Genomic DNA, 26,103 nt, shown 5'->3' with positions numbered 1-26,103 from the left:
CCGCGGCCTGGAGTGGAGGAAAGTAGGGAGTCCGGGTCTTGGAGCGAGGGAGTGCGGGCTGTGGGGGGTTAGGAGAGAGACTCGCACCTGCACCTTGTCCTAGTCTGCCTCTTCAGCCTCCGAGGCTTTATTATTATTATTATTATTATTATTATTATTATTATTATTATTAATTATTTTAATCTATACAAATTGTCAGTTGCTCACCGAACCGGGACAGTGTGATCAGGGACAATGATTGTGTTCTGGAAGCTCTCCTAGCGGCCAGGAGTCGTAGACATTTATTAGCAAGAAGGCACACTCGCACTGTGAAATCAAACATCCTGTCTCTAAGCTCAACAAACAGCAAGCTCTCCCCCGACCCCTGCTCCGCTTTAGCTAATTTGTCCATATCCAATAGAAAAGATTCATTTGAGTCCCGAGGCAGCATATGGTTTACCATATATACGTAGATGGCCGGCTCAGGCAACTGGAAGACTTCAGATTTCACAGGTGGATCCTGTTAGGGATGAAGCCTGAAGCTTCACCCCTAACGATACGGCCTCCAGGCTAGATGCTCCCGACAAGGCTAGAGTGTCTCTAAAACATTTCAGCCAGTCTTCGGAAATGAAACACGACTAACTTCACAGTCATTGTCCTTTTAAAATACCTATTATGCTGATTAAAGAGTCCCTAACTTCACCAAAGAAACAGTTTTAACATCGTTATGTTAATTAGCACTGCCTTTGGCACTGATGAGAGGCGAAAATAAGCTGAAGCTGCGAGTAGCTGCTAGTGGGAGGCTCCCGCCGCTCTTGGAGTGGATTGGAGCGCAGACACGTCACACGGTGTGATTTTAAAGTAAATTATGGATATCAAACCCTGCCCTTCTTCACGGGGTTGGTGTTAGACCAGCTGTTGTCTTGCGTGAAATCAATCACTTTAAGTTGGTGTAAATTGTTGGCGGTTACTGCTTCGGGTGAGCACAGGGTCCCACAGAAGTAACGCGTGCTTGAGTGTGGTTGGTAGGGAAATAATGTGGGTGTAATAATTTATAGTTTTAATTTGAACATTTCACCTAAAATGTTATGTGGTGTGCTTGAATGTGATATTGTTATGTTACAGGATTACATGCTTATGATTTTGTAATAAAAAGGGCATTATTTGTTCCAGATTCTGTACTTTTCTTACTCAGAGCCACTAATTATCTCTCTTTAATGAGGAAAATTTGAAGCTCCTCTCTCCGTTTGCTAAACAGCACTGTGAGCCTCTTTGAGGGTTTTTCTGCGTATTCTTGAGAATAACATTATTTTGGTTTGGTTTTTCACTGAGAGTCTGCTGCTGGATAAGGTGCCCCTGGGTGGTTTTTTTGGTTTTTTGTTTTTTACCTTTTATGTTAAATGTCTCTGGAGTTTCTGAATGTGTTAGCCATGATTAAAGTTTGGCAGAGGGGTTTGCCTTCATGTTTAGGAGTAATGAGTTTGGAGAAAGAATTTATCTAAAGAAATCTGTGAAGTCAAATCATTAGTTTGTATATTGAGGAAGAAATTGACTTTCGAGAAGTTTATAATGCTTCCTGTTCTGGAGTCACCTGTGGGTCTGCTCACTCCTGCAGGGTGTAAACTCTTCAAGGGAAAGCACCCAACTTCTGCTTTTGGTGGTTTCCTCTGTTGCCTGACTTTTTTTTTTTTTTTTTATGTTCTGTGGACTGAATTGTGGCTTCTGCCAAATTCATGTTTTGATGCTCTAGCCCCAGTGAGACTGTATTCAGAAATAGGACATTTAGAAAGTAATAAGGTGAGATGGGGTGATAATGGTGGGAAGAGGAAGAGCTCTCTCCCTCTCTCTCTTCGCACACACCTAGGAGAAGTCAAGTGAGCAGACAGCAAGAAGGTGACTGACCGCCTGCAAGCCAGGAAGAGAGGTCTTACCAGAATTCAACTTTGGACTTCAGACTCTTGACCTATAAAGAATAAATTTCTGCTGTTTAACCCCCCCTCCCCACCCCCATTTTTGGTATTCTGTTATGACAGCCCTAGTATACTATCTGATAAAATCCATGAACTCTTTTGCTAGAAAAAGTGCACATAAACATGTTTTGATACAATTTGGGGTAGGCCGTGGACCCACTTGATGCTAGTTTACGGGCCACCTGGAGCCCAGTGCTGTTTGGGGTGGGGGCAGGCATCACTAACCATCAGCGAGGGCTGGAGGATCAGAGGGGACACATGGCCTGAAGCAGTCACCCTACTGTGTTGGGGAGGGTTTACCCTGGTCAAGGAAGAAGGGCCCTGGAAAGGAGTCTGGGTACACTACTAGCAAACTCACTCAGGCTCTCTTGGCAACCAGTCAGGAGTGGGGGTTGGGGCGTCTTGATAAAACAGCTCTAGGGTTTTATCCAGAAACTAAAGCCTGCTGACTTAGTTTCAGAGCACAGAGCAGAGTCCTGAGCCTGCCTCCTTTTTGCCATGGCACCAACCCTCCAGAAACCCCAGTTACTGAGAGTCCCACCCTCTGGCGTACCCATAGGCTCTAAGGGCCTGGGCTACGAGTGACCTGAGGAGATCCACCCTCTGAGGGGGGCAGCTGGACCGTCCAGTGGAGGCACCTGTGAAGGCCTGCCACGTGCGGTGTGCCACGTGCCTGCCTTGTGTTCAGTGGAGTCAAGGATCGCTGCAGATAAGCTGGGGCGTGTGTGTAGGGGGTAATAATTAGAATTGGTTTAACGAAACAATTTAGAAGTGTTTGGTCATTGTTATCTAGGCCTTTGTATGCTCAAGATTCAGAATGTATTTAGAATGCACTGTGTATTAATGTGCTGTTTGGTTTAAATGTTACCTGTCTTTAAATGTCATTCTGTGTCTGTTAATCTAGAAGGCTGAGGAGCAAGCCTGTGTGGATAGAAATGTCCCACTTTCAACCCAGCAGTCACAGGAGGCAGGAAGAAAACAAAACCCTTCTCATTCTGGCCTAAGCCTGAAGGATTTCCTAGAGGATTCCATGAAAGCAAGATTGAATTTCACAATGGACTAACTTAAGTGACTGGAATTGAATGGGTCACAGAGAGCAAGGACTGAGGGGTCGTGGGATTGAAATGAAAGAAGGGGGTAAAGGAAATTGCTGGAAGCAGTTCTGAATGAATGAGGCCCTGGTCACTCATTCTTCTCTGGCTACTCAGAGTGATTTATACTCAGACCTAAGATTCAGGGGACCATTCTCCTTTTAAGTGGCTTCTGATTGTTCCAAGGAAGAAATGGCCAACCCTTAGTAGTTTCTGTCCTATTTTCAGATGGATTCTTCACCTGCAGAAGAAAGAATCCATGAGTTTGCTCTCTTATAAAAGTGTACCTGTCATGTACTTTCTCTTAAAAGGAATTTTAAAAAAGAGCAGATGACTGGTTTTCCTTGGGCTAAGTGAGCATCTGAAGAAATAATGTGTTTATGATATTTTATTATTTTTGTTTTTAGATCACATGAAAGGATTAAGAGCCCCAGCCTTGCAAAGAAGGTTGGAGTGCAGGTAATGTATTTTGCTACTTATTTGTGTGTGTCTGTCTTTAAGTCACCATTTTAATTGAGTTGTAATACCTATACAGAAGAGTACATATATCATGTTACAATCTGATGAACTTTTACAGTTGAACACATTTTGAAGCTTCCACCCAAATCAAGAAATAGAACAAGCTAGCTCTGGCTGGTGTAGCTCAGTGGACTGAGCACAGGCCTGCGAACCAGAGGATCGCGGTTCGATTCCCAGTCAGGGCACATGCCTGGGTTGCAGGCCAGTTCCCTGCAGGCCAGTTCCCAGCAGGGGATGTACTAGAGGCAACCATACATTGGTATTTCTCTCCCTCTCTCTTTCCTCTCTAAAGATAAATAAGTAAATAAATAAATTTTTTTAAAAAAGTATTCCTCTTCCTCCTCCCAGTCAGCCCCCCTCTCCCTAAGGTCACCTCTGCTCTGACTTTTGTCATCATGGTTTAGATCTGGCTTTTGACCTTCATGTCAATAGAGTCACACTGAATGGACTTTTCTGTTTCACTTAACACCTTTGTGTGATTCACCCATGCTCTTGGGTGCGGCAGCAGCCCGTTTGCTTTCATTTCTGTAAGTGTGTGTGTGTGTGTGTGTGTGTGTGAATGGTTGTCTTACTCTAAAGAATCATGTAATATTGCTGGGCTTTTAAAGAAAAAGATTTTATTTATTTATTTTTAGGGAGAGGTGGAGGGAGGGAAAGAAACATGGATGTGTGAAAGTAACATCCATCAGTTGCTTTTCGCATGCCCCCAACTGGGGGCCTGGCCTGCAAGCCAGGCATGTGCCCTGACTGGGAATCAAACCCTAGATGTTTTGGTTTGCAGGATGATACCCAATCCACTGAGTCACACTAGTCAGGGCAGATTGTTCCTTAAAGCTGAACTATTGTATTGTTTTCCTGCAGCCATTACCTAAATCTAAACTCCAAATTCCCAAGATACATTTTGGGAAAGGGTCCCACTGACTTTTTGACTTTTGAACCACTGAATGTCAAGTTCAGTGCTGTCTGTTAAGGGATATCAATGGTCTGTGTTCTTGATAATGATTGTTATATTTCTGAGTACTTATATATATGCTAGGCACTACATGTTTATTCAGCAGCTTCTCTGAGTGCCAGTGTTGGGAATGCCATAGTCAGCAACCCAGATGAAAATCCCTGTCTTTTGATAACTTTAATAGATATTATTTAGGTATTATTATTATAGATATTATTTCTGTTTTACAGATGAGGAAACTGAGGAACCAGAGAGGTTAAATTAGTTGCCCAAGGTCTCACAGCCAATAGGTGGCAGGACCAGGATTTCAACCAGGTCTGTCTGATTTTAGAGTCTGAATATTAGGTACCCATTGCTGAGTAACAAATGACCCTACAACATAGTGACTTAAGTCAACTAATTATGTATCCTCTCTCTCTCAGCCTCTGTGGGTCAGGAGTTCTGCTGGGGCCCAGTGCGGGTGGCTGGTTTCTTCCTGACCGGAGCACCCTGTGGGGGCCGACCTTATCTCAAGGCTCATTCCTGCCTTGTGTGACTCCTGGGAGAAGACTCAAACAGCTGGGGCACCTTGGGCCTGCCTAGCTCTAAAGAAATCTCTTCCCATGGTGGTTTCAGGATAGCTGGACTTCTTAAATGGAAACTCAAAGGAAAAAAAATGCGTTATGTCCCAGGAGAAAGCTAGCAGGCAGCCATATGGCCTGGAGATCTAGCCTCAAAAATTCTGCAGTGTCCCTTCCATCATGCTCTGTCGGTTAACACAGGTTAAGTTCTACCCAGGTTCAGGGGGAGGTTAACGCAGAGACCTCGGTCAGTGGAGGGATTTCCATGTCCATTTTGTAAGAAGACCGTGTATGGATGGGATATTGTCAGTGTGGCTGCCTTTGGAAAATACAGTTTGCCACAGACTATATTCCTAACCGTGAAGCTATACTGTTGAGTTTTTAAAATTTATCATGAAATTGATCTCTGTGCACTTAAAAAAAAACAACAAAATATGTTCATATGAAGCAAAACAGAAGCTTGCTGTCCTCCTCTCCACATTCCCTTTCCATACCCAGAGGCAGCTTAGCATTTGGTGATCAGACAGAACTGATCAGGTACAAGCATGCACCTTTAACAGAAAATTGGTGAGGGCCGACCTTTTGAGGTCAGAGGACACTTTTTTCCATCTGTTTCTTCCCTGTTCCTTCACACTCTCCATGGGACTGAGAGAGTCTCTGGGGCGTCGGCATATTGGGGACCCTCTAACACTCCTCGTGCCAGTTCACTTATTCCAGATGAACTGACATGTGATGAAATGTGCTCCCTGGTCACCAGGGTGGCTCACTTTGGATCTGACTGAAATCGGTTTTTTCCCTTTCTCTTTCAGCTTGAAGGTTTACTTATACTGTTCGCCTGTTACTAAAGAGTTGTTGTTAACTAGCCCGAAGTACAGATTTTGGGAGAAAAGAATTGTAAGTTTTATTTTTTTGAATGATGCTAATTCTTCTTTTGTGACTGGGGAATATTTTTTGAGGTGGACTGAACAAAGTGTTGGGGTTCCCACTTACTCACACACTGTGTTTATCTACACTTACCACAATATTGGTGGTCTTTGTAGTGCAGCAGTTCAGAAGAGGTCAGCATTTTTTGATTTACTTTTCTTGTCCCTCAACAGTTTGATCTTGGTTCTTAGTTTTGTTTTATCTCATTGACCCTCTTGCTAAGTTGCATTTTAATACTCCAAGTGTCAAATGGTTATTAACATAATTAATAAATCCTATATTTACAACATGGGAAAAATAAGACTTAGGGGTTATAATAAGAAAGGGCTAATAACCAGAATAAAAACAGAATGAGTAGTTTTGATTCTGGCAGAATAAACTAGATCTAACTAATGGAAGGCAGATACAGGGGAGAAAAAAGAAGTATGTGAAGATGGCAGGAAAGGTTCTGTTATAACAGCAATTACGGTAAATATCAGTGGACTTAATTCAATTATTGATCAAGAGACAAATTCTCAGGTTAAAAAAATAAGAAAGGTCCACTTGTCTTAGTCTACAGGAGACATAGTTAAAACAGAAGGATATATGCAAGTTGAAATGGGAAAAAAAGGAAAATGTGTACCAAACAATTAGAAGGTAAAAATGCCAGAGTGGCAATTTTTATAGCATATAAAGTAGAATTGAAGGCAAAAAAAAATCACTAAGTTTCAAAGAGGATGTTATTTACTGTTAAGAGGAACAATTGATCAAGAAGATATGAACATACATGAATCGACAGAGTAACCTCAAACTGGATGAAGTAATAACTGATGGCCCATGTTTGATGAGATAAATGACCCTCAGTAAATGAATAGAATTAGGGTTCATTATGTGGGTTAAACCCTAAATAATGTGGAAACTGGCACAGAAGTCTGAACAGGTGTCATAGTCTGTCTGTTGTTTGCTGACAGCTTTCAACTTCCACTTCCTCTCTGCTTCTGCCGCACACCTGGGCAAGCTGATACAAAAGCCTACCCCCCTGGGGCACCCACTTGGAAGTTCAAACCAGGCAAGCTCAGCCCCGCCTCCAGCCTCCGCGAGAACCAGGGCCACTCACCCCTGCTCTCTCTCTGACCCCATGAGCCACTTCCAGTTGGGGTGGGGTCCATCCTCCCTCCACACAGGGACACAATACAAGACTGTAACCTTGCCCTTGGTATTAGGCCTTGGTCAGCAATCAGGAAGGAAAGCTGAGAAAGAAGTGGAGAAGAGCAGAGACAGGCTGGAAGCTGCGTCTGTCCTTCCCTCCTCCCAACCCCAGTAGTGCTGCCACTCCCTTTGCCACCAAGCTCCACTCACCTGGCCCAGGGCCCTGAGAGGTTGAAGGAGGACAGAGATCCCGCAGAGGATGGGGCTGCTGCCATCCTGCCGCGCGCGCGTGCGTGCGTGTGTGTGTGTGTGTGTTGAGCCAGCAGATCAAAAACACACATGAGCTGTTACAATTTCTGGTGTCCTTCTGAGCATTAAAAATGCCTGTTGGTTTACTTCTGCCTTCTCCATCTCAACCCTGAGTTGGAAGTTTACATGGACTTCTAGCACTGTTTCGGCTCAGCTAAGTTGGTACAAGGCCACCACACAGTTGAAGCGGGCAACAGGCACTCAACAGTTATTGCTGGCATGCTTCCTACAGCACTCTCAGAATCCAGAAGATGAAGGAAGCAGGAAATAAGGGAAAATGCAGAAGAGTTGAATGACATAATTGATCAAAGTGAACTAATAGAAATCCAGAGCTTCAAACACAAACCGAGAAAACAAGATCTTTTATCAAATTGTCTATGTATTATGTCACAAAAGAAATTTTAAGAAATCCTAGTGATCTGTTCTCTAACCATAATGCCATGATGTTGGAAACCAGAAATAAAAGGAGAGCTAAAGTCATCCTATTGTGTGCATCTGGGAATTAAATGTGTACAATGAACAACTCTTAGGTTAAAGATGAAATTGTGAAGAAAAACATACACTGTGTAGAACCGAGGGGCAATGAAAGCAGAACATGTCCAAATGTGCAGGACAGCTGAATTAGTACTTGGAGGAAAACTGGTAGCATTAAATATGTTATTTAGGGGAGAAAGACTAGAATTAAATGGAGTATCTTCAACTCAATAAGGAAAAGGAGCAACAAAGCAAATCTAAGGATATGTGAAGAAGGAAATTGTCAATGTAAGGAACGTTCAAACCGATGACAGGAGCCTGGAAGCAAAACCTCAACGGATTGAGGAAATGCCCCAGAGAATGTCAGTTCTGCACCCTGCCTCATCCCTTACAATCAGAAGACGTCAGCGGGTTACAGGAAATCTGTCGTGATAGATTAGGGAGGTAGAAGAAAGCAAAGCATGGAAAACTTTGGGGTTGTATAAAAAGCAAAATGATAGACTCATACTTCTTTTACATAGGTGGGTACAGGATAGTTAAGAGTCAACAATTAACTCAGTAATAATAGAAGTGAGGGGATTTGTGGTCTTTGGTGCTCTGGTGCAGTCCTGTGCTTGAGGGGTCGGGAAAAAGGGAATGACACTGACATTCCACAGGCCTGTTATTGTAGGTGTCAAAGGACAACAGACGGGCTTAGTTAAGGCAAAGATTTACCTTTGTCAGGAAAGAGCCTAGGACATGGCTTCCTGCCATAAACTGCTTTTAGTTAGGTAATAATTTTAAATTTCAGCCCATCGCTTGTGGTTACTGTAGGTCTCAGAGCCTTAAAAAAGGCTCCAATACAGGCCTCCCTTGAGCTCAGGAGATTAGTGTGTGGCCTCTTTTTTATTCCACAAAATAATTTTTTAAAAAGGACGAGATAGTGATATGGAGACTAACAACTACCACAGGAAAAGGAAGATAAACAAAACTAAAAGCTGGTTTTCACCGAACTAGAGAAAAATTTCTGCCAATATTGATTTTGAAAAGATTCATGTAAAAGTACAGAATGACAAAAGGAAAATAACTATTATTAACCGCAATGCATTTTTGACAATTATTATGGTGGTGTATTTGATAATCTAGACAAAGTGGATAAATATCTGGAAAAGTGGGAAAATACAAAATTGAGGCAAGAAAAATGAAAAACTTGAATAAATCAGTAACCAAGAAATTAAAACTATTTATCTATTTATTTATTTATTTATTTATTTATTTATTTATTTATAAGAGCAGGGAGGGGAGAATCAAGGGGGTGGGGGAAGGCAGCCAAGAAGAGGGAGGTGGAGAGGGGACAGGCAGGAGGAAAAGGGAGAGAAACCTAAAACAATTCTTAATGATCACTTCTTCAATAAAGCCCCAGGGTTAGATGTTTTTTTTATAGGTGCATTCTGCTAGATGTTGGAGAACAAATAATCCCTATACTAGATGAATTATTGTAGGAGATAGTAAAAAGATAAAACCTGCTGGCCAAATAGTTAATAGTAGTACAAAGGAGGAAAAGGCCATTTCATGTGTGAACGTAAGAGATGAAAAACTATGCTGCTTCATTCATTCCCTCATTCACTCATCATCTACTCCACGTTAGGCGCTTCTCCGTGTTAGCTGCTGTGCTAGTAAATGTGCCAGTCTGCTTCGGAGCACTCAGCAGCAGCTCAGGTCTGTGAGCCAGACCAACTTGTCACGGACAGATCCAGACTGTTCTGCAGTACAAAGCCTAAACACGTAGAACACAGGACTACATGTTTTACACAGACTCAAGTTCAAAGGGGTGGGAAGGTGAAGGGAGGAAGATTGAATTTGTCAAAATAGAATTGCTGTAGATACCAGTTTATAAGGCAGTTAATATACTTTGCCACATCAGCCTTGAGAAAGGTATTATTGTAGCTTCATCATGTTTTCAAGCTGTTTATAACATTTATTATGGTGAAATTAGAAACTGTTAGAGAGCCTGGAACTTCTGGTAACCCCCTTTCTGTGTTTGAGATGGCAAAGGCATATAAAGCCATGGAAAACTGTGAAAGTATCCACGGTGATGTACACATGACCTCTTATTTTATTTTAATAGATATCAATTGAAATTGAAACTCCTACCCAGATACCTTTAGTTGATGAAGCATCAGGCGAGGTAACTAAATATTAAATATCATGTTTTTGAAAATTATTTATTGCTAAAATGATTATTTGCTTTTCTCCTTGAGTTTGAATGCTCATTTAACCATAAATAAAAATTACTGGAATTGAGTGACTTTGTGGGGAAAAACACCATATGCAACATATTTATTTTCTTCCTCTGAAGCCTTGGGTATGACTTCTGTCAGGATGGCTCCGTCTTAATATTATGTGCTGATGATGGAGATGTCAGTTATTGATATTGTGTGATGTCATTGTCACATTCAATAAGCTTATTTTAATGTTCAGGATATAAAACAGTCCTTAATCTTTTTGCAGGAGATTTATGTACATTGTGATTTTTTTTCTGAAAAAATTTTTTAAATTTATTGATTATGCTGTTACAGTTGTTCTATTCCCCCCTTCATTCCCCTCCACTCTACCCCCCCGTCCCCACCATTACCCTCCCTTTAGTTTATGACCATGTGTCTCAAGTCCTTTAGATTCTATATTTCCCATACTATTCTTGCCCCCCCCCATCTATTTTCTATCTACTGTCTATGCTACTTATTTTCTGTACCTTCTCCCCCCTTCTCCTCCTCCCACTCTCCTGTTGCTAACCCTCCTTGAGATCTTCATTTCTATGTTTCCACTCCTGATCTAGCTGTCCTTTTAGTTTGCTTTTGTTTTAGGTGTGGTTGTTTAGGTGTGCGTGTTTGTTGTCCTTTCACTGTTCATGTTTCTTTAACTTCTTTTTCTTAGATAAGTCCCTTTAACATTTCATATAATAAGGGCTTGGTGATGATGAACTCCTTGAATTTGATCTTATCTGAGAAGCACGTTATCTGTCCTTCCATTCTAAATGAAAGTTTTGCTGGATAGAGCAATCTTGTTGTAGGTCTTTGGTTTTCATGACTTGGAATACCTCTTTCCAGCCCCTTCTTGCCTGTAAGGTCTCTTTTGAGAAATCCGCTGACAGTCTGATGGGGACTCCTTTGTAGGTGACTGTCCCCTTAGCTCTTGCTGCTTCTAGGATTCTCTCCTTCATTTTAATCTTGGCTAATGTAATTATGAGGTGTGTTCCTTGGTGTGTTCCTTCTTGGGTCTAGCTTCTTTGGGACTCTCTGAGCTTCCTGGATTTCCTGGAAGTCTCCTTTACTATTTGTTCAAATAAGTTTTCCACTGGTACCTGTGCCTTTCCCCCTTCTGGTACCCCTATAATTCGGATGTTGGAGCGTTTAAAGATGTCCTCCAGGAACCTCCAGGTTCCTAAGACTCTCCTCATTTCTTTGAATTCTTGCTTCTTGATTCTTTTCTGTTTGGCCATTATTTGCTTTTTTCTGGTCCACTCCATTGATTTGAGTCCCAGTTTCCTTTTCATCGCTACTGGTGTCCTGCAATTCATTATTTCAATTAGTTTCGCCTTCATATATTTGTCTAATTTGTGGCTATAATCAACCAGTTCTGTGAGGATCCTGATCACCAGTGTTTTAAACTGTGCGTCTGAGAGTTTTGCTATTTTTTCATCGCTTCGATTTATAGGCTCTGGGGCTTTGAGATCTTCTTGAGCCATTTTTGGTCTCTTTGCGCCCTTTAAGTGTGAGGAGCGGAGCCTTGGACTCCCAGGTCGCTGGGTTGTGACGCTGTATGTGGGGGTGTGGTCAGAGCAGGGAAATGGCGACCCCCTCTGCTGTTTCGCACCACTGGATGAGGAGCAGAGGCTTAGGTGGTTCACCAGGGCCAGGCCACTCAGAGTCGCTGGGTTATGACGCTGTATGTGGAGGTGGGGTCAGAGCAGGGAAATGGTGGAGCCCTCCCTGCCGCTTGCTGTGGGGACCCGCTGGGTCCCGGTCCAATTGCCCACTCCCTCGCTTGTCTATCCGCGCACAAATGTGCGACCACAGTCAACCCGCAGCCCTGCTCCCTCGCTGTTTCCCCCTGTGGTTGCTGGCTTGGTCGCTTGCTCGGTCGCTCACTAGGTCCAACCCTGCGCCTGGATTCTACGCGCCTGAGTCCCTCTGACCGAGTTTTCCTGTGCAACCCCGCTCCACCAGCTGCTGGTTTCGCCCCTTACTGGTCAGGCTGAAGAATTTGTTGTTAACGGACTTCCGAAAAGTTCAATTTTCTGTGTTCTGGCTGTGTTTTCTGTTGCTAATATTTAGTTGTCTCTAAACTTGGTTGTGTGAGAAGGCACGGCTTATCCACCTATGCCTCCATCTTGGCGGAAGTCCTCTGAAATTTTTTTTTTATTCAAGAAAAAGACCCTGTCCAGGTGGATCCAATATATTTTTTGTCCACAAATTTAAAAGCGAGTTGCCCTGGCGGGTAGCGCAGTTGGTTAGAGCCTTGTCCTGATACACCTAGGCCGTGGGTTTGATCCCCAGTCAGGGCCCATACAAGAATCAACCAATTTATGCATAGCTACTTGGAACAGCAAATCGATGTCTCTCTGTGTGTCTCTCTCCTTCTCTTTCTCTGTTCTTCCTTCCCTCTTCCTTCCTCTCTCTAAAATCAATGAAAAATTTAGAAGCAGGTGTTTTTGTGTTGTGAGTATATTGTTATAATAATAGTAGGCCTGTGGACCTACCTTTTATTTATTGTCTCCTAGAGCTGGGAGGTATTTTCCTATTTTTTTGTGAATCTAGTGAATATTTGTTCCACAGTCCGGTTATGACCTGCTTTGTTGACAGGGTGAACTCTGAGGGTGTCCTTTGCTGTGAGGCTGTGATCAGACAGTCAGGGGCTGACTTTTCCCATTTCCTTCTTGGAGAAGATAGGCTTTCCCAGTTGTCCTCATCATATTATTGTCCTGAGGGAGAACTGCACGGCCAGTTTAGGAGGGGGGGGAAAGGGGTGGCCTGAGCGTTTCTCACCGCCATCCCAAACTCTGTTTGCTGACTTGTTTTGAGTCTTTTCTCATTGCCTCTCTGCCTTGCAACTATGTTGGTGGGAGGCTTTCTCAAATTGGGCCCCAGACAGCAGGCAGCTGTCACTGAGCAGTCTTGCTGTCCCCCTGTGGCTCTTTGTTTTTTCTTGTGCTCTGTGGTTTTTGTGTGTTGTGTCTCAAGCTCCAACCAGTGGGAGACCCTGTTTTAAAGCAGCCTTTGGAATGAATGTTGGGCTTGTAGAAGGAGCTGGTGTGTCCAGAGCTCTGCACCCTGACCCCTACCTCTGTCCCAAGGGCTGAGAGGCGTTATTGACCATCAGGCTCAGCCCTAACAGGACAGGGTGCAGTAGGGTGACTGGGAGCCAGGCTAAATCATGCACACACACACACACACGTCAGCTTTATTGAGATACAATTCACACACCATCATACAATGTCACCCTTTTGAAGGTATACAGTTTAATGACTTTTAGTATATTTACAGAGTTGTATATCTATCACCACAATCAATTTTAGAATATTTTCATCGTTCAGAAAGAAACTGTACCCATTAGCAGTTGCCCCCTCTTTCTCCCTCCTCTCAGCCCCTGGCAACTGCTACTTTCCTGGAAGTGTCTATAGGTTTGCTTATCCTGGAAATTTCATAGAAATGGAATCATACGAATGTGGACTTTTGTGACTGACTTCTTTCAATTTACCTAAAATGTCTTCAAGGTTTACCCATGTTTTAGTATATGTCAGTATCTTATTTCTTGTTATGGCCAAATAATATTCCATTGTATGGGGAGACCACATTTTATTGGTTCATTCACCATTTAATAGGCATTTGGGCTGTTTCTTCCCTTGGCTGGTACGGATGAGGCTGCTGTGAACTTGGATGTGCAGGTGTCTCTGTAAGTGTTCATTTCTCTGTGCGCATGCGTCAGCGTGGAATTGCTGTGTCGTGTTGTAACTCAGCATTTAACTCTTTGTTTTGTGGGTAAGGACTCCATTTGTTTCCAGGGTTTGGAGAGAGAGGAAATGAGGAGAAAGGGCACATTCTAGAAGTACTCTAATATGTTTTATTAAAGAGGGCTTTGTGTAGCTGGGTCCTAATGATAATTATTTTCTTTATTTTCTTTTTAGAAGGAAGAGATTGTCGTGACTCTCTTACCAGCTGGTCATTGCCCAGGATCAGTTATGTAAGGGGACTTGTCTAGTTTGCCATTTTATTATGTGTAGATATGTATAATATTTGTAGCAATATTACATTTTTAGGGTCTAGAAAATAATATGAATAGGGAGATTAGATTTTTTTTTTGGCATTTTCTGTAATCTTCGTTTCCAAATTGGACTTGCAGTGTGGGGGGCTGAAGTGCAGATCAGGTTCGAAATGTGGGTTTCTCATCATGGGAGTCTTCAGCAGCTGTTTCTCCATTGGCTTTGCACTTCCCTGTCACGTAGATTCTTCTCTCCACGAGCAGGGATGATCTCAATGTATAGTCAAGCGTGCTAATCTCTTTCAGGGGACCTCTGTCACAAACTCAGTGGCATCTCCGTTGTGCCATTTCCCCCCAGGGAAGAGGTGGCAGTTGAGTGCCCGGTGTGGTTTAGAGCTATTGAAATTCCATTAACACTGTGCCATAGCAGCTGCGTGTGGCAGCAAACACTTGCTATGGCTTTAGTATATACTGCTTACTAGGGTTTTGTGTGAGACTGAGAAGTCACCGATGTGTGTGTTCTTTACAGGTTTCTGTTTCAGGGTGACCGCGGAACTGTCTTGTACACGGGAGACTTCAGAATGGCCAAAGGAGAAGCTGCCAGGATGGAGCTTCTGCACTCTGGGGGCAGGTGCTGAGCTTTGTGTGACTCTGAGTGTAAGACCGCATCGTCTAGAAAGTGCTGTTGCCCAGCTTTCCCCAAATACAAGCCTTTACTTCTCTTGGAAATCAAACTTGATTGAAATATTTGTAGCAGTACACTAATTTTTCTTCTTGGAACAGGGTGGTGGTAACACTCTGTGTTGAGTGAGGTAATATTACGTGTATTTGTCAGGGTTCACTGAACCACACATGCAATGTATATGTATTTCATTGTTTGGAAATCATTTTTTGACAAAGTTGTTTTAACAAAAAAACTCCAAATGGAATGAAATATCATGTGAAATAACCGAGAGTCTGTAAACTTTCTACATATTTGATTTCACATGAGAATAACACCAATTGTTTTTTCCTCCAGAGTGAAAGACATCCAAAGTGTGTACTTAGATACTACTTTCTGCGATCCAAAATTTCATCAAATTCCTAGTCGGGTAAGTCTCTCTGGAATAGTGCGGCAAGAGCGGACATGGCATATTTCTAGTGGTCTGTGGGATACCGAACCCGATCACAGCTGCTCCCACTGCATTAATACCTGTGCATGCTGGGAATGTGAGCGTTAAATGCCTTTACCACCCCGCCAGGGAGAGTGTCTGAGTGGGATGGTGGAGCTGGTTCGGAGCTGGATCACGCGGAGCCCGTACCACGTGGTGTGGCTGAACTGCAAAGCAGCTTACGGGTATGAGTATCTGTTCACCAACCTTAGTGAAGAATTTGGACTCCAGGTATGGTGGCGGCTCTTTCTTTTCTGCTGCCCTCTTCCATCCTCCCTTCACCTTTCCTCCCCTTCCCCCCAAACCTGCAAGCAGTAAAGATGCAAACAACCTCCGCAGCGTGAGTAGGGCTGCCACACTCGGCAGCCCCTGTGAAGGAGCGCGTCCGCTTTGTTCATTGGTGTCCTCGTGGGGGGACTTGACGGTGGCCCTTTGGTGAAACGTCCCATAGAGGAAGTGTTTTCAAAACCTGTGGGTCATGAAATAAATTTAGTGATTGTGATCAGCACTGAAAGTTAAGTTTAAACTAGAAAATACTCAAGTGTATTGCTTATGGGCAGTGAGAGTAATTATTGTTTTGTGAAAATTTATGGTAGAATCAGACATGTATATGTGTATGTACTGGGTAGCCAGGGAAAACATATTTCCTACTGTGGGTCATGGTCAAAATGTCTCAATAACCTTGTCTTGGAGCACTGAGCCTTTACGGATCCGTACCTGACCCGGCTGGGACGGAGCTGTCCTGTCCCTTGCGAGTGGCTCAGTGCTGGGCTCTCGGGACGCGGAGCAGCAGAGCCCAGTGTGTGTGAGCCCGTCTGCCGAGCAGGGAGCCGGTGCCTGCAGCGCCCTGGGGAGCCCGGGGCTTCTGCTCTAGTCCGGGAAGACAGGATGGACCATGTTGAACAAAACAAAGCACTGGGGCTAGCTGGACATTGGAGTCCTACCTCACTTTCTATCTTTTAATGTAGCTCCCCTAGCTAACAAACTTGTACAAAGAACTTAAGGATTATGTGCAATATAATTTAGTACAATAAAATGATGTAGTGGGGTTTTTTTTGCATTTGAAATTGAAAAATTCTTTCCTCCCTCCCTGCCTATAAATCGTTACTTCCTAGGTCCTTCTTTAATTCCTTTCTTCCTGAAATCCTTCTGTCCAAATATACTGGCATGAAGTTGCCAGTTCTCCATTTTAGGAAGGATTTGCTTTCATTCTGAGATTTTGGTGTTAAATGGCCTTTTAAATTAAAATCACAATGATAATAGGTTGTGTGTACACACATACACAGAATTATCTACAGCACCCTCCACCATTTTTTCCTTCCTGTCCTGTCTTGGCAGAAGATAAAGGTAGTAACTACTTCCCAGTCCCAAATTTGTTTTGTAAGTTTTACTGGTGTGTGAAACTGAGCCGACTGGACGCTCCTGCCCCGCAGGCCTGGCCAGGAGCGACGCTGCTGAGGAGGGGCTGGCGAGCAGGTCTCGGGTGGTGCCCCAGTCACCCCGCAGGGAGCCCTCTCTTAGCTTGTTTCTGGGACAGATGCAATCTCAGATCAGGAATTTAAAAAGGGAGACAGGTTTTTGGTTAAGGGACCTATGGCCACTTTTTTCAGGCTTCTTATTTTCACAAGGATGAGTTTCCTTATTGCTCTCTGTATATCTCAGAATATACCTCTTTAAATATTTCCTTGTTAAAGAGGCCAGAAAAGCAAATTCATTGTTACTTCTTAGTCCTTAATAAACAGATAGTGAGTGGAACAGGCCACAGGTTAAGTAAGTGATTATGCTAGGATTCTTTTTATACTTGTCTCAGTATTAACTGCCACAGCAATTTGACATTATTCTAATATCTCTGCTTCAAAGTGACAATACTTTTTTTAGTGCCATTTCATAATTCTCACTTCAACTTAGGTACCGCAGGTTTTTGAATAACATTTCATTGAACATCATTTCATTGTATCGGTGAGATGCCCTAGGACAGGGGTGTCAAACTCATTTCCACTGGAGGCCACATAGGCCTCGAGGTTGCCTTCAAAGGGTTGAAATAATTGTAGGACTGTATAAATGTAGCTACTCCTTAACTGTTACCGAGTTGAAATTACATTCATCCCATCGAAGGCAACTGGGAGGCTGATGAAAATGAGTCTGACACCCTGCCATAGGAACTTAACTTTCTTTTAAAAAAGATTTTATTTATTTATCTGTAGAGGGGAAGGGAAGGAGAAAGAGTGAGAGGGAAACATCAATGTGCAGTTGCCTCTTGTGCGTCCCCTGCTGGGAACTGGCCTGCAACCCAGGCATGTGCCCTGACTGGGAATTGAACTTCGATCCTTTGGTTCGTAGGCTAGTGCTCAATCCACTGACCTACACCAGCCAGGGTGGAACTTAACGTTTTTATTTTTTTATTCATTGATTTGGGGGATGGGGAGGGGCAGGAAGAAAGAGACAGAGAGAGACATCAATTTGTGGTTTCACTTATTTATGCATTCATTGGTTGATTCTTGTATGTGCCCTGGCTAGGGACTGAACCTGCAACCTTGGAGTAGTGTGGCCAGGCTCTAATCAACTGAGCTACCTGTCCAGGACTAGGAACTTAACTCTTGCTTATATCAAGTAGTCTACGATAAAACTGGCTTTGCTATACATCATTCTGAGCAGTTCCAAGAACCTGCCGATGACATTAAGTAAGGACTTACTGTATGTACATGTTATTTAGTTTGAAGTAACTAGAAGAGAAACTTTAGGTAAAACTGACACATTAGTTTTATTCTTCAAACTGTATTAGCCTTAAAATTCTAAAGGTGGCCAAGGTTTTATTTTTTACTTGTTTATTTATTTACCTGCATCTGCACTCCCCCTTTTCACCTGGTAAAGAGGAGCGCGGTCAGGGAGACTGGGCCTCTGCTTCCCAGTCCGGCTCCCGTCCCACGCCATCTGCCCTTCACCGGCATGTTGTGTGTATGTGTTCGTGAGTGACTCTTGATCGCTCGTCTGCTTGCATTCACTGCTGCATTCCCAGTATTTAGAACATATATAGTAGGTGTACAGTAGCTATTAATTGACTAACTTTCTTAACACATTTTTAAAAGATTTCATTTATTTATTTTTAGAGAGGGGAAGGGAGGGAGAGAGGGAAAGAAACATCAATGTGTGGCTGCCTCTCACACGCCCCCTACTGGGGACCTGGCCCACAACCCAGGCCTGTGCCCTGAGTAGGAATCACACCAGCGACACTTTGGTTTGCAGGCTGGCGCACAGTCCACTGAGCCACACCAGCCAGGGCTAACTGAATGACTTAATGGACCGAAGGGCAGTGTTAGCGTGATCCAGTGAAATCCACCAAGTCTCTAGATTTCTTTTTTACCACCAACTGTAGGCGGTAACATGGCTGGTGGGAATGTGATCTTTGCCCTCTGCCTATTGACATCCTGACAATACTAATGTGCACTGAAATGCCAAAAACCAGGTTTCAAGAAAGAGTTAGCTCCCTAACTGGATGACTGACCCCTGTATAATGACTCTTGAGTAATTTATTTACAGAAGTACCATTAAAATAATTTTCTCTGTAATTTTCCTCAGGTTCATGTGGATAAGCTAGACATGTTTCGAAACATGCCTGACATCCTTCATCACCTCACCACGGACCGCAGCACTCAGATCCACGCGTGTCGCCACCCAAAGGTGCCGAGTCACTTGCTCTCTACATTGTGTGTGGGATCCGTGAGAAACAGAATTTCAGGTCCATAAGGAACCTCAGGAATTTGATTTTCTAGGCGCTTCTTCAATTTACAGTTAAAAACTGAGGCTGAGATCTTATGTTATTAGCCCAAGGTCATGCAACTGTACATTGTTGATTCCATGACCATAAACTTCATACGTAGTAAACAGATACATATACTTGTGATTTTTAACGCTATGTATTCATACCCATTTGATACATGTTTATCTGTAATGCTTTATGTAATAAATAATTCATTTATAATGAAATTAGTAAAATATTAGAACTCATAATTTAAGAAAACATTAACAACCCATTGCTATTTTTTAGACTCACGATACGTATGCATTTATAAACTGTATTTTTATTCTCATTTGGGGTAAATATCTAGATATAATATTGCTTGGAATTTTGAAATAGTTACATGTTTTGCTGGTCTGATTTCAAGTGAATGTTTCTCATATCTTTGCAACTCATGATCTTTTTTTTTAAGATTTTATTTATTTATTTTTAGAGAGAGGGGAAGGGAAGGAGAAAGAGAGAAACATCAATGTGTGGTTGCCTCTCACACACCCATCACTGGGAACCCAGCCCCACAACCCAGGCATGTGCCCTGACTGAGAATCGAACCAGTGACCCTTAGGTTCGCAGGCCAGCACTCAATCCACTGAGCCACACCAGCCAGGGCTGTGATAGTTTTTTAATGCCACCGTAGAACTCCCTCTTATTAAATGGCCTTCTGTTATTAAATCCCGGGTATTAAGTTTTGAATTTGCCTTTCACATTTAAAAATTTTTAAATTTTTAAATCACCAATACTAAGTAGTGATCTTCAAATGTACTAGTATGCATGATCGTAATTTTCCTCTAGATATAAAGTTTCTTAGTATTCAAGTGCTAAGTACTTTTTATTTTAGTAAACACTGCCTGTACACATTTAGATAATTATTGTGGTAGTAATATTGGCTTCATTGGATAAAAACCTAATGTAAAGTTGCTCAACCCTAAAATAAAGCATAATTTAAAAAAAAAAAAAAGAATTCTTATCCACAGCATGGAGTACCACTGCAGGGGAGCTACCAGGGAGGAAGTTACTTTGATGATCAGCAGGCTGCATATTGTAATTCCCATTCATTAGTCTATTTCATCATTTCGTTTGTGTATATACACATACGCACACACAGCCGGTGAGTTCATGGATGGACAGAAGCGATGTAGATACAGAATGAAACTGTCCTTTTTTTGCTGGACTTGTAGTCTTTGGTTTCCCCTACAGCCCATAAATCTCACAACTGGCCAATTTTTTTTGCTCTGAGTTTTCTCACATCCCACAAAGTAGTGTAATTTGTAACTGCTACTCCTGTCATTTCCCTCGTAGCTACTTGCCTTGAGCCACTACTTCCAGTGGCTTAAGAGATTTCTTAAGTCATGTCGCCCTGACAACACGGAGTGGAGGAGACAGCAGTAAAGGCCCTGGGTGACGTGTGGTCTTAGTGGAGGGCGTGTGCTTTTGAAGGGTCCTGATCTAAACATGTTTTTGGGAAAATAGTCCCATTGTTTTTCAACCTTTTAGAAACATTTTTCTCCAACTTTATTTTGAAGAATTTAAAAACAGTAAAATTATGAGATTGGATCCCCCAGTTAATGCTTTGCCACATCTGTGCTCTTGCCCCTCTGCCTCTGTGTGAACAGCCCCCCCAACTCCACCTCTAACCCATTCGAGACTCAGTCACAGACTTCGTGGCACTTCACCCTAATCCTTCGCTTGTATCACTGCGGAAGGGACATTCTCCTGTATCACTACAGTGCGATTCCCACACTCAGGAAATTTAACACGGATATGATACTGTCGGGTGTAATACAGTCTGGGTTCAGTTTTCCTCAGTTGTCCCATTAGTGTCCTTTATAGCCTACAGAGGGGATTTAATGAAGAACCACGTGTTGCATTCGCCCAGTCCTCTCTAGTCCCTTTTGATGTACATCACATCTCCAGTTTTTATTCTCCTTCCATCACGCTGATATTTTTGGAGTCCAGGCCAGTTGTTCTGTAGTTAGTTTCTCACTTTGAAATTATCTGATTGTTTCCTCATGTCTCCAATTTTTTATGTCTAAAAATTTATTTACTTCTTTTGTTACTGAGATCCTGCCTACACATATATTTGTTGAAAATGTTAAACTGCTTCACTATATGTTTAAATTTTTTTTTTTTTTAGGCAGAGGAATATTTTCAGTGGAATAGGTTACCCTGTGGAATTACTTCCAGAAATAGAATTCCACTCCACACAATCAGCATTAAGCCATCCACAATGTGGTTTGGAGAAAGAACCAGAAAAACGAATGTAATTGTGAGGTAAGAAAGCAATGTCACAGGTTTTCTCAGGCAAACCCTGCTTTGAGGTAGGTGATCTGATTTATTTTACTTTACTTTATTTTATTTATTTTTAGAGAGAGGATAAGGGAGGGAGAGAGAGGGAGAGAAACATCAATGTGTGAGAAATATCAATCCTTTGCCTCTCACACGCCCCTTACTGGGAACTGGCCTGCAGCCCAGGCATGTGCCCTGACTGGGAATCGAATCAGTGATCTTTCAGTTAGTTTAAATGCAATCTAGTCTAAGCCCAAGAAGAGGATATATTATAATTGTGGAAAATAACTTTTGACACTTAAAGTGAAGACAAGCTGCTTCCAAACCTACCTCATGGCTAGTTGCATCAGCCAGTCCTTCCTGAGGCCTATCTCGTTGGGTAGACAAGATGGCTGGAGGTTGAATCTTGCCGGGCAGGGGCTCGCGGATTGCTGTCGGAGGGCACAGAGCCCTTACTGAAGTAGAGGTGTACCATAATGATCATCATCTTGGGGGAACAGTTCCTTAATGTTGGCTCTTTGGAATGTCTACAAATATTTATATATATGGAAAGAGTTCTCTCATGTTCCAGGAAGAAATTCTTAACTGTAGGGAATTTTTACTGGAATAGCCTAAATGGAAAGCCTCAAATTTAGAACTCAGTGTAGTTTTGATAGGTGACCTTTTAATTTTGTGTTTTCATTTCCCTTTAGGACTGGAGAGAGTTCATACAGAGCTTGTTTTTCTTTCCATTCCTCCTACAGTGAGGTAAGAGGACCCCATATACCCAGCACCCTGCTGCTGACGGCTCAGCTGCCTTCACGGCTGAGTGCAAGTCCCCTTGACTTCCGGCAGCATCTCTTTTTCTACTGCTGAAGAGCGGCTGTGGTGTTTCCTAAAGAAACTGCAGGGAAAACATCTCAGTGGATGAGCTATGTTACTAAGTACCAAGGAAACTGCAATTATTACCTGTTTTCAGCCCAAATATTGAAGGGTATATTTATGATTAAGGTTATCTTCCCATCTTGCTTCCTGAATTAACTTCCTCACTTTGATTGTCATATCGAAGAATCATATCATAAAAGAATCTTACCACTTATCATAAAAGAATCATAAATATTATTTGAAGGAGTACTACTGGTAAAATAACCTTTAATGTACAGATTCTTGGCCTCCTTCAAAATTTGATTGTATTTAAGCTACTTAAAAAATAGTCCTGAATATTCAGCATTGGGGAAGAACAAAAATGACTGCACTTGTCCTTAAGGTTGTAGTATACTAGAATTATCCAGTTTTAAGAGGAGTTAAAATGGTTCAGTTATGGTACTTTTTATGTAGGAAACTGACCTGCCAAAATGGGAACTTGATATATATATAATTTATTTGCAAAATCCTCCTACATTTCCAAAGTAAATGCCAGCAACTAAGAAGTCCAGAGATTCAGTAATTTCTCATAATGGAGAAAAAACAATATAAAAGCAGGCTTTTGATGACACTTTAAGACATACATAATTTTAGTTTTGCCATTTCTGCACTTAAAACCCCATTTCTCTGACAACTATTATTTTTGTATTTGGGCTATAACTACAACCCTGTAGCAGTGAGCTGCAGATGTGTTAATTATTTGAACAGGTAGATTCTTCCAGAACTCCAAGTAGTGGCATCCTTATCAAGTCAGCCATAATAACGTAAACAATTCTTCGTCATATTCTCTAAGTATCACCATGACATCTCTATTAAATAGCTGACCTTAACCTTCATGTACAAACAGGTTATGAGAGTAGCTTGGAAATAATTCATTTTGGTGCTGTAATTTACTTGTGTTCTTCACCAGTTCCTCCTGAATCTTAGGTTGGTGTCAAACCCCCTTCCTGGTGATTTGTCTTTGGTGTGGCACCTCGCTCAGCATCAGGGGCCCCTCCTCTTACTGACAGAATATCCTTCTGTCTCAGCCACAGGGAGGGCACCCGGGAAAGGGCAGGCCTTCCTTTTTTAATCCAATCTACTCCTGTCCGATTTCTCTTCTTCAGTATAGTTAGTGGCCAAGCTGGCAAGCGTGAGCCTTCATGGGACTTTGTAAAATTGCCACCTGTTAAGGATATGTGTCCCTGTGCCTGGAGTAGCGAGCGAAGCAGACCTGCTTCTCTTCCTGTCCTCAGGTCAGGGCCAGTCAGCACACACCGGGGAGGGTCACTCTGAGCTCTGCTTAGTCACCTTCCTTCACAGTTCTGGTGAGAGGCAGGCTTTCCTGAACATTGGTTTAATTAATTTGCCTATATCCTATATGTAGAACATGAACTGTATTTAAAAATGTAAATAGATATAAATATTTCCTTTCAGTTTTTTCTAAATACAGTTGATCTTCTGCATTTATGGATTCCTTACCTGCAAATTGCCCCCTCAGGAAAATTTCTTTGTAAGTTGAAAATTGATACAAGCAGTGCTTTGTGGTCACTGCAGACCCGCACAGCAGAGTGGGGGAACGTGGGTCGCCCAATGTGCGTGTTCCCAACTCAGGTGGACCAGCTGGCATTGTGTCTTCTTGCTTCCGCTCTCAAGCCTGTGGGCAGCTGTCCTGTCTGCAGTCTATTTAGTCGGTCTCATTTGGAGCTTTCGCTGTTTGAAGCAGCCCCTGAGCACAGTGCTGCAGTGCCGTCTGCTGTTCCTAATGCAGGCGTGCGCCTCACGGAGAAAGTGTTTGGTAGCTTCTTGCCGGCATGAGTTATAGTGCTGCTGTTGGCCATTAGTTCAATGTTAGTGAGCCAACAATATATACATGAAATAAGGTATTTTTAAAGCAAAATCACACTGAAACAAGGTGATGCTATTGATCAGTTAACAAAAACACTGAGCAGAGGTTTCCAGGAACCTACCCCTCCATTTCCCCCAGAAGTAGTTCAGAGTGTGCTGGTTCAGTGTTCTTGGTGACTTTACACAGAACGTGACTGCTGTGAGTAGCGAGAACTGACTCTGTTAATGAACTGTGGTAAGGCAGGCACCTGGCGAAAGGTCACGAAGCTGTGCAAGTGAGAGAGAGGGCGCCCTCCTACTGGGTGTTTCTCGTCTCCTGTGGTCACTTCATTGGAGTACAATAGGTGAATCAGTTATGGTACAGACTTGGCCTTACTTTTTAAATCCTTGTTCCCTTCAAAAAGCCTCTGATTTCTACCAGCCTCAACTTTGGATTGATTATTGCAAAATCATACAGGTTGTAGGCAGGTAAATAATGGTTTCTATTTGCATGTCTGCTCTGCAAGTAGAAAGGAAATTATTTATGAAAAACATCTGAAGAATGGATCTTCCTGTCTAAGTGAAGTTATCGATAATTCCTGGGTCAATACCTCCTTGGATATGGTACTTTATTTGAGAAAGTCAGGTACTAATAATTACTTTATGCTTCAATATCCCCATTTGAAGAAAGGAATAAAAATCTTTGTGCTGTCGTCATCAGCTTCGCAATGGATGTTACCAAATAGTTAACCAGACCCAGTACTGGGCTTAGCAGTTTACATGCATTCGTTCATTTATACTTCTCGATGAAGAGTCAGAGATGTACAAGACTCTAGGTAACTTGCCTGAGAGCACGAGCTCACCAAGACGAGTAAGTTGAAGACTGTCTGGTCTGTAGAGGTGTTTTGCGGACTAGTGACAGAGTTCCTCTGTTTAGCATCCTGAGCTTTGCAGAAAAATCAAGGTATTCATGAAGTTTTGCAGGCAACTGTCCTCGATGGGGTTGGAATAAACTATTACAAAAAAATCAAGCAACCCCAAAGGTGCAGTTCCCTTGGCGTTGCCAACAATGATGTAGGCGGAAAGAAGTGTACTTCTAAGACCGTTTTCTTGTGTATTAAGCACTCAGCTAAATCTAACATGAGGGGATGTTAAATATGACTGCCCTTTTTAGATGAGGACACTAAGGTCTTATGAAGAAATACAGAATCTCTGAATCCCATTAACCAGTGACTCTCAGTCCTTATTGTGGAACAGAACCACCTGGAGAATAGAGTCCCAGGCCCCACCGGAGCTTAGTATTAAAAGGATCTCTGGGGTGAGGCTGAGTGTTGGGTATTTCTTTTTCTTGAGAGGTCCCCAGGTGAACCCCACATGCAGCAAGCATTGAGAACACAGCCATGATTTTCTTGCTGCTTCCCCCTGGCCTCCATTACTTGCCTCTCGTACCCAGATTTTTCACTGTTGAGATGAGTGATCCTTTTTATTTCCCTTCTTCTAGATTAAAGATTTCTTGAGCTACATCTGTCCTGTGAATGCATATCCAAATGTCATTCCATTGGGCACCACTATGGATAAAGTTATAGAAATGTAAGTTGTTGGTACTTGTAACTTGTGTTATCGAACGGGATGGATCCAGAGAACAGTACTGGGCCTGAGAACAGCGGCAAGGACTTATAGTGGATGAGGCTGTGACTGTGTCAGGTTTCGAGCGTAATGGCTTTTCTTCACGTAGGTGTTATATGTAGTCCTAACGGCTTCTGGGAATCTGGCATAAAGGAGCAGTTGGCAATAAGGGCTTCGAAAAAGGGCAGGGCACCCTCAAATCTTATTTCTGCGCCCTTTTATATTTTATCTTACTGGGTCTTAGTTTCCAGCCACTAGAATAAAGTGATCGAATTTGTGAGATTCTTGCAAGAGATTAGTAAACATCATTAAACAGGGAAGGGAAAACAACTAGCTGTATTGTATTCCCTGTAGGCCAAGTGTCACTGTATTAAGTTTTTAAGAATAGGGACTAG

General features: G+C 42.5%; 1 protein-coding gene across 5 annotated transcripts in view; it reads left to right on the top strand.

Annotated features, from left to right (window-relative positions):
- The window catches only part of DCLRE1C (DNA cross-link repair 1C), a 37,616-nt gene that overhangs the window by 265 nt on the left and 11,248 nt on the right, over positions 1 to 26,103 (top strand). The window contains exons 2-12 of one of the 5 annotated variants that reach the window (XM_037141274.2): positions 3,448 to 3,499; positions 5,881 to 5,965; positions 10,014 to 10,073; positions 14,070 to 14,125; positions 14,673 to 14,774; positions 15,162 to 15,234; positions 15,385 to 15,525; positions 18,871 to 18,972; positions 21,222 to 21,358; positions 22,066 to 22,120; positions 25,584 to 25,672. In XM_037141274.2, coding sequence (XP_036997169.2) covers positions 3,448 to 3,499; positions 5,881 to 5,965; positions 10,014 to 10,073; positions 14,070 to 14,125; positions 14,673 to 14,774; positions 15,162 to 15,234; positions 15,385 to 15,525; positions 18,871 to 18,972; positions 21,222 to 21,358; positions 22,066 to 22,120; positions 25,584 to 25,672 — 952 coding nt within the window. Of the gene's footprint in view, positions 1 to 3,447; positions 3,500 to 4,741; positions 4,827 to 5,880; positions 5,966 to 10,013; positions 10,074 to 14,069; positions 14,126 to 14,672; positions 14,775 to 15,161; positions 15,235 to 15,384; positions 15,526 to 18,870; positions 18,973 to 21,221; positions 21,359 to 22,065; positions 22,121 to 25,583; positions 25,673 to 26,103 lie in introns of those variants that run through there. The other 4 variants (XM_053665728.1, XM_053665729.1, XM_053665726.1 and 1 more) reach the window with 4 other exon arrangements.

The sequence above is a fragment of the Artibeus jamaicensis genome, unplaced genomic scaffold, assembly GCF_021234435.1.
Source record: "Artibeus jamaicensis isolate MK-2021 breed Jamaican fruit bat unplaced genomic scaffold, CSHL_Jam_final contig_426, whole genome shotgun sequence".
NCBI lineage: Eukaryota > Metazoa > Chordata > Mammalia > Chiroptera > Phyllostomidae > Artibeus > Artibeus jamaicensis.
The sequence above is the reverse complement of the archived record's forward strand: the minus strand, read 5'-3'. Positions and strand labels throughout refer to the sequence as shown.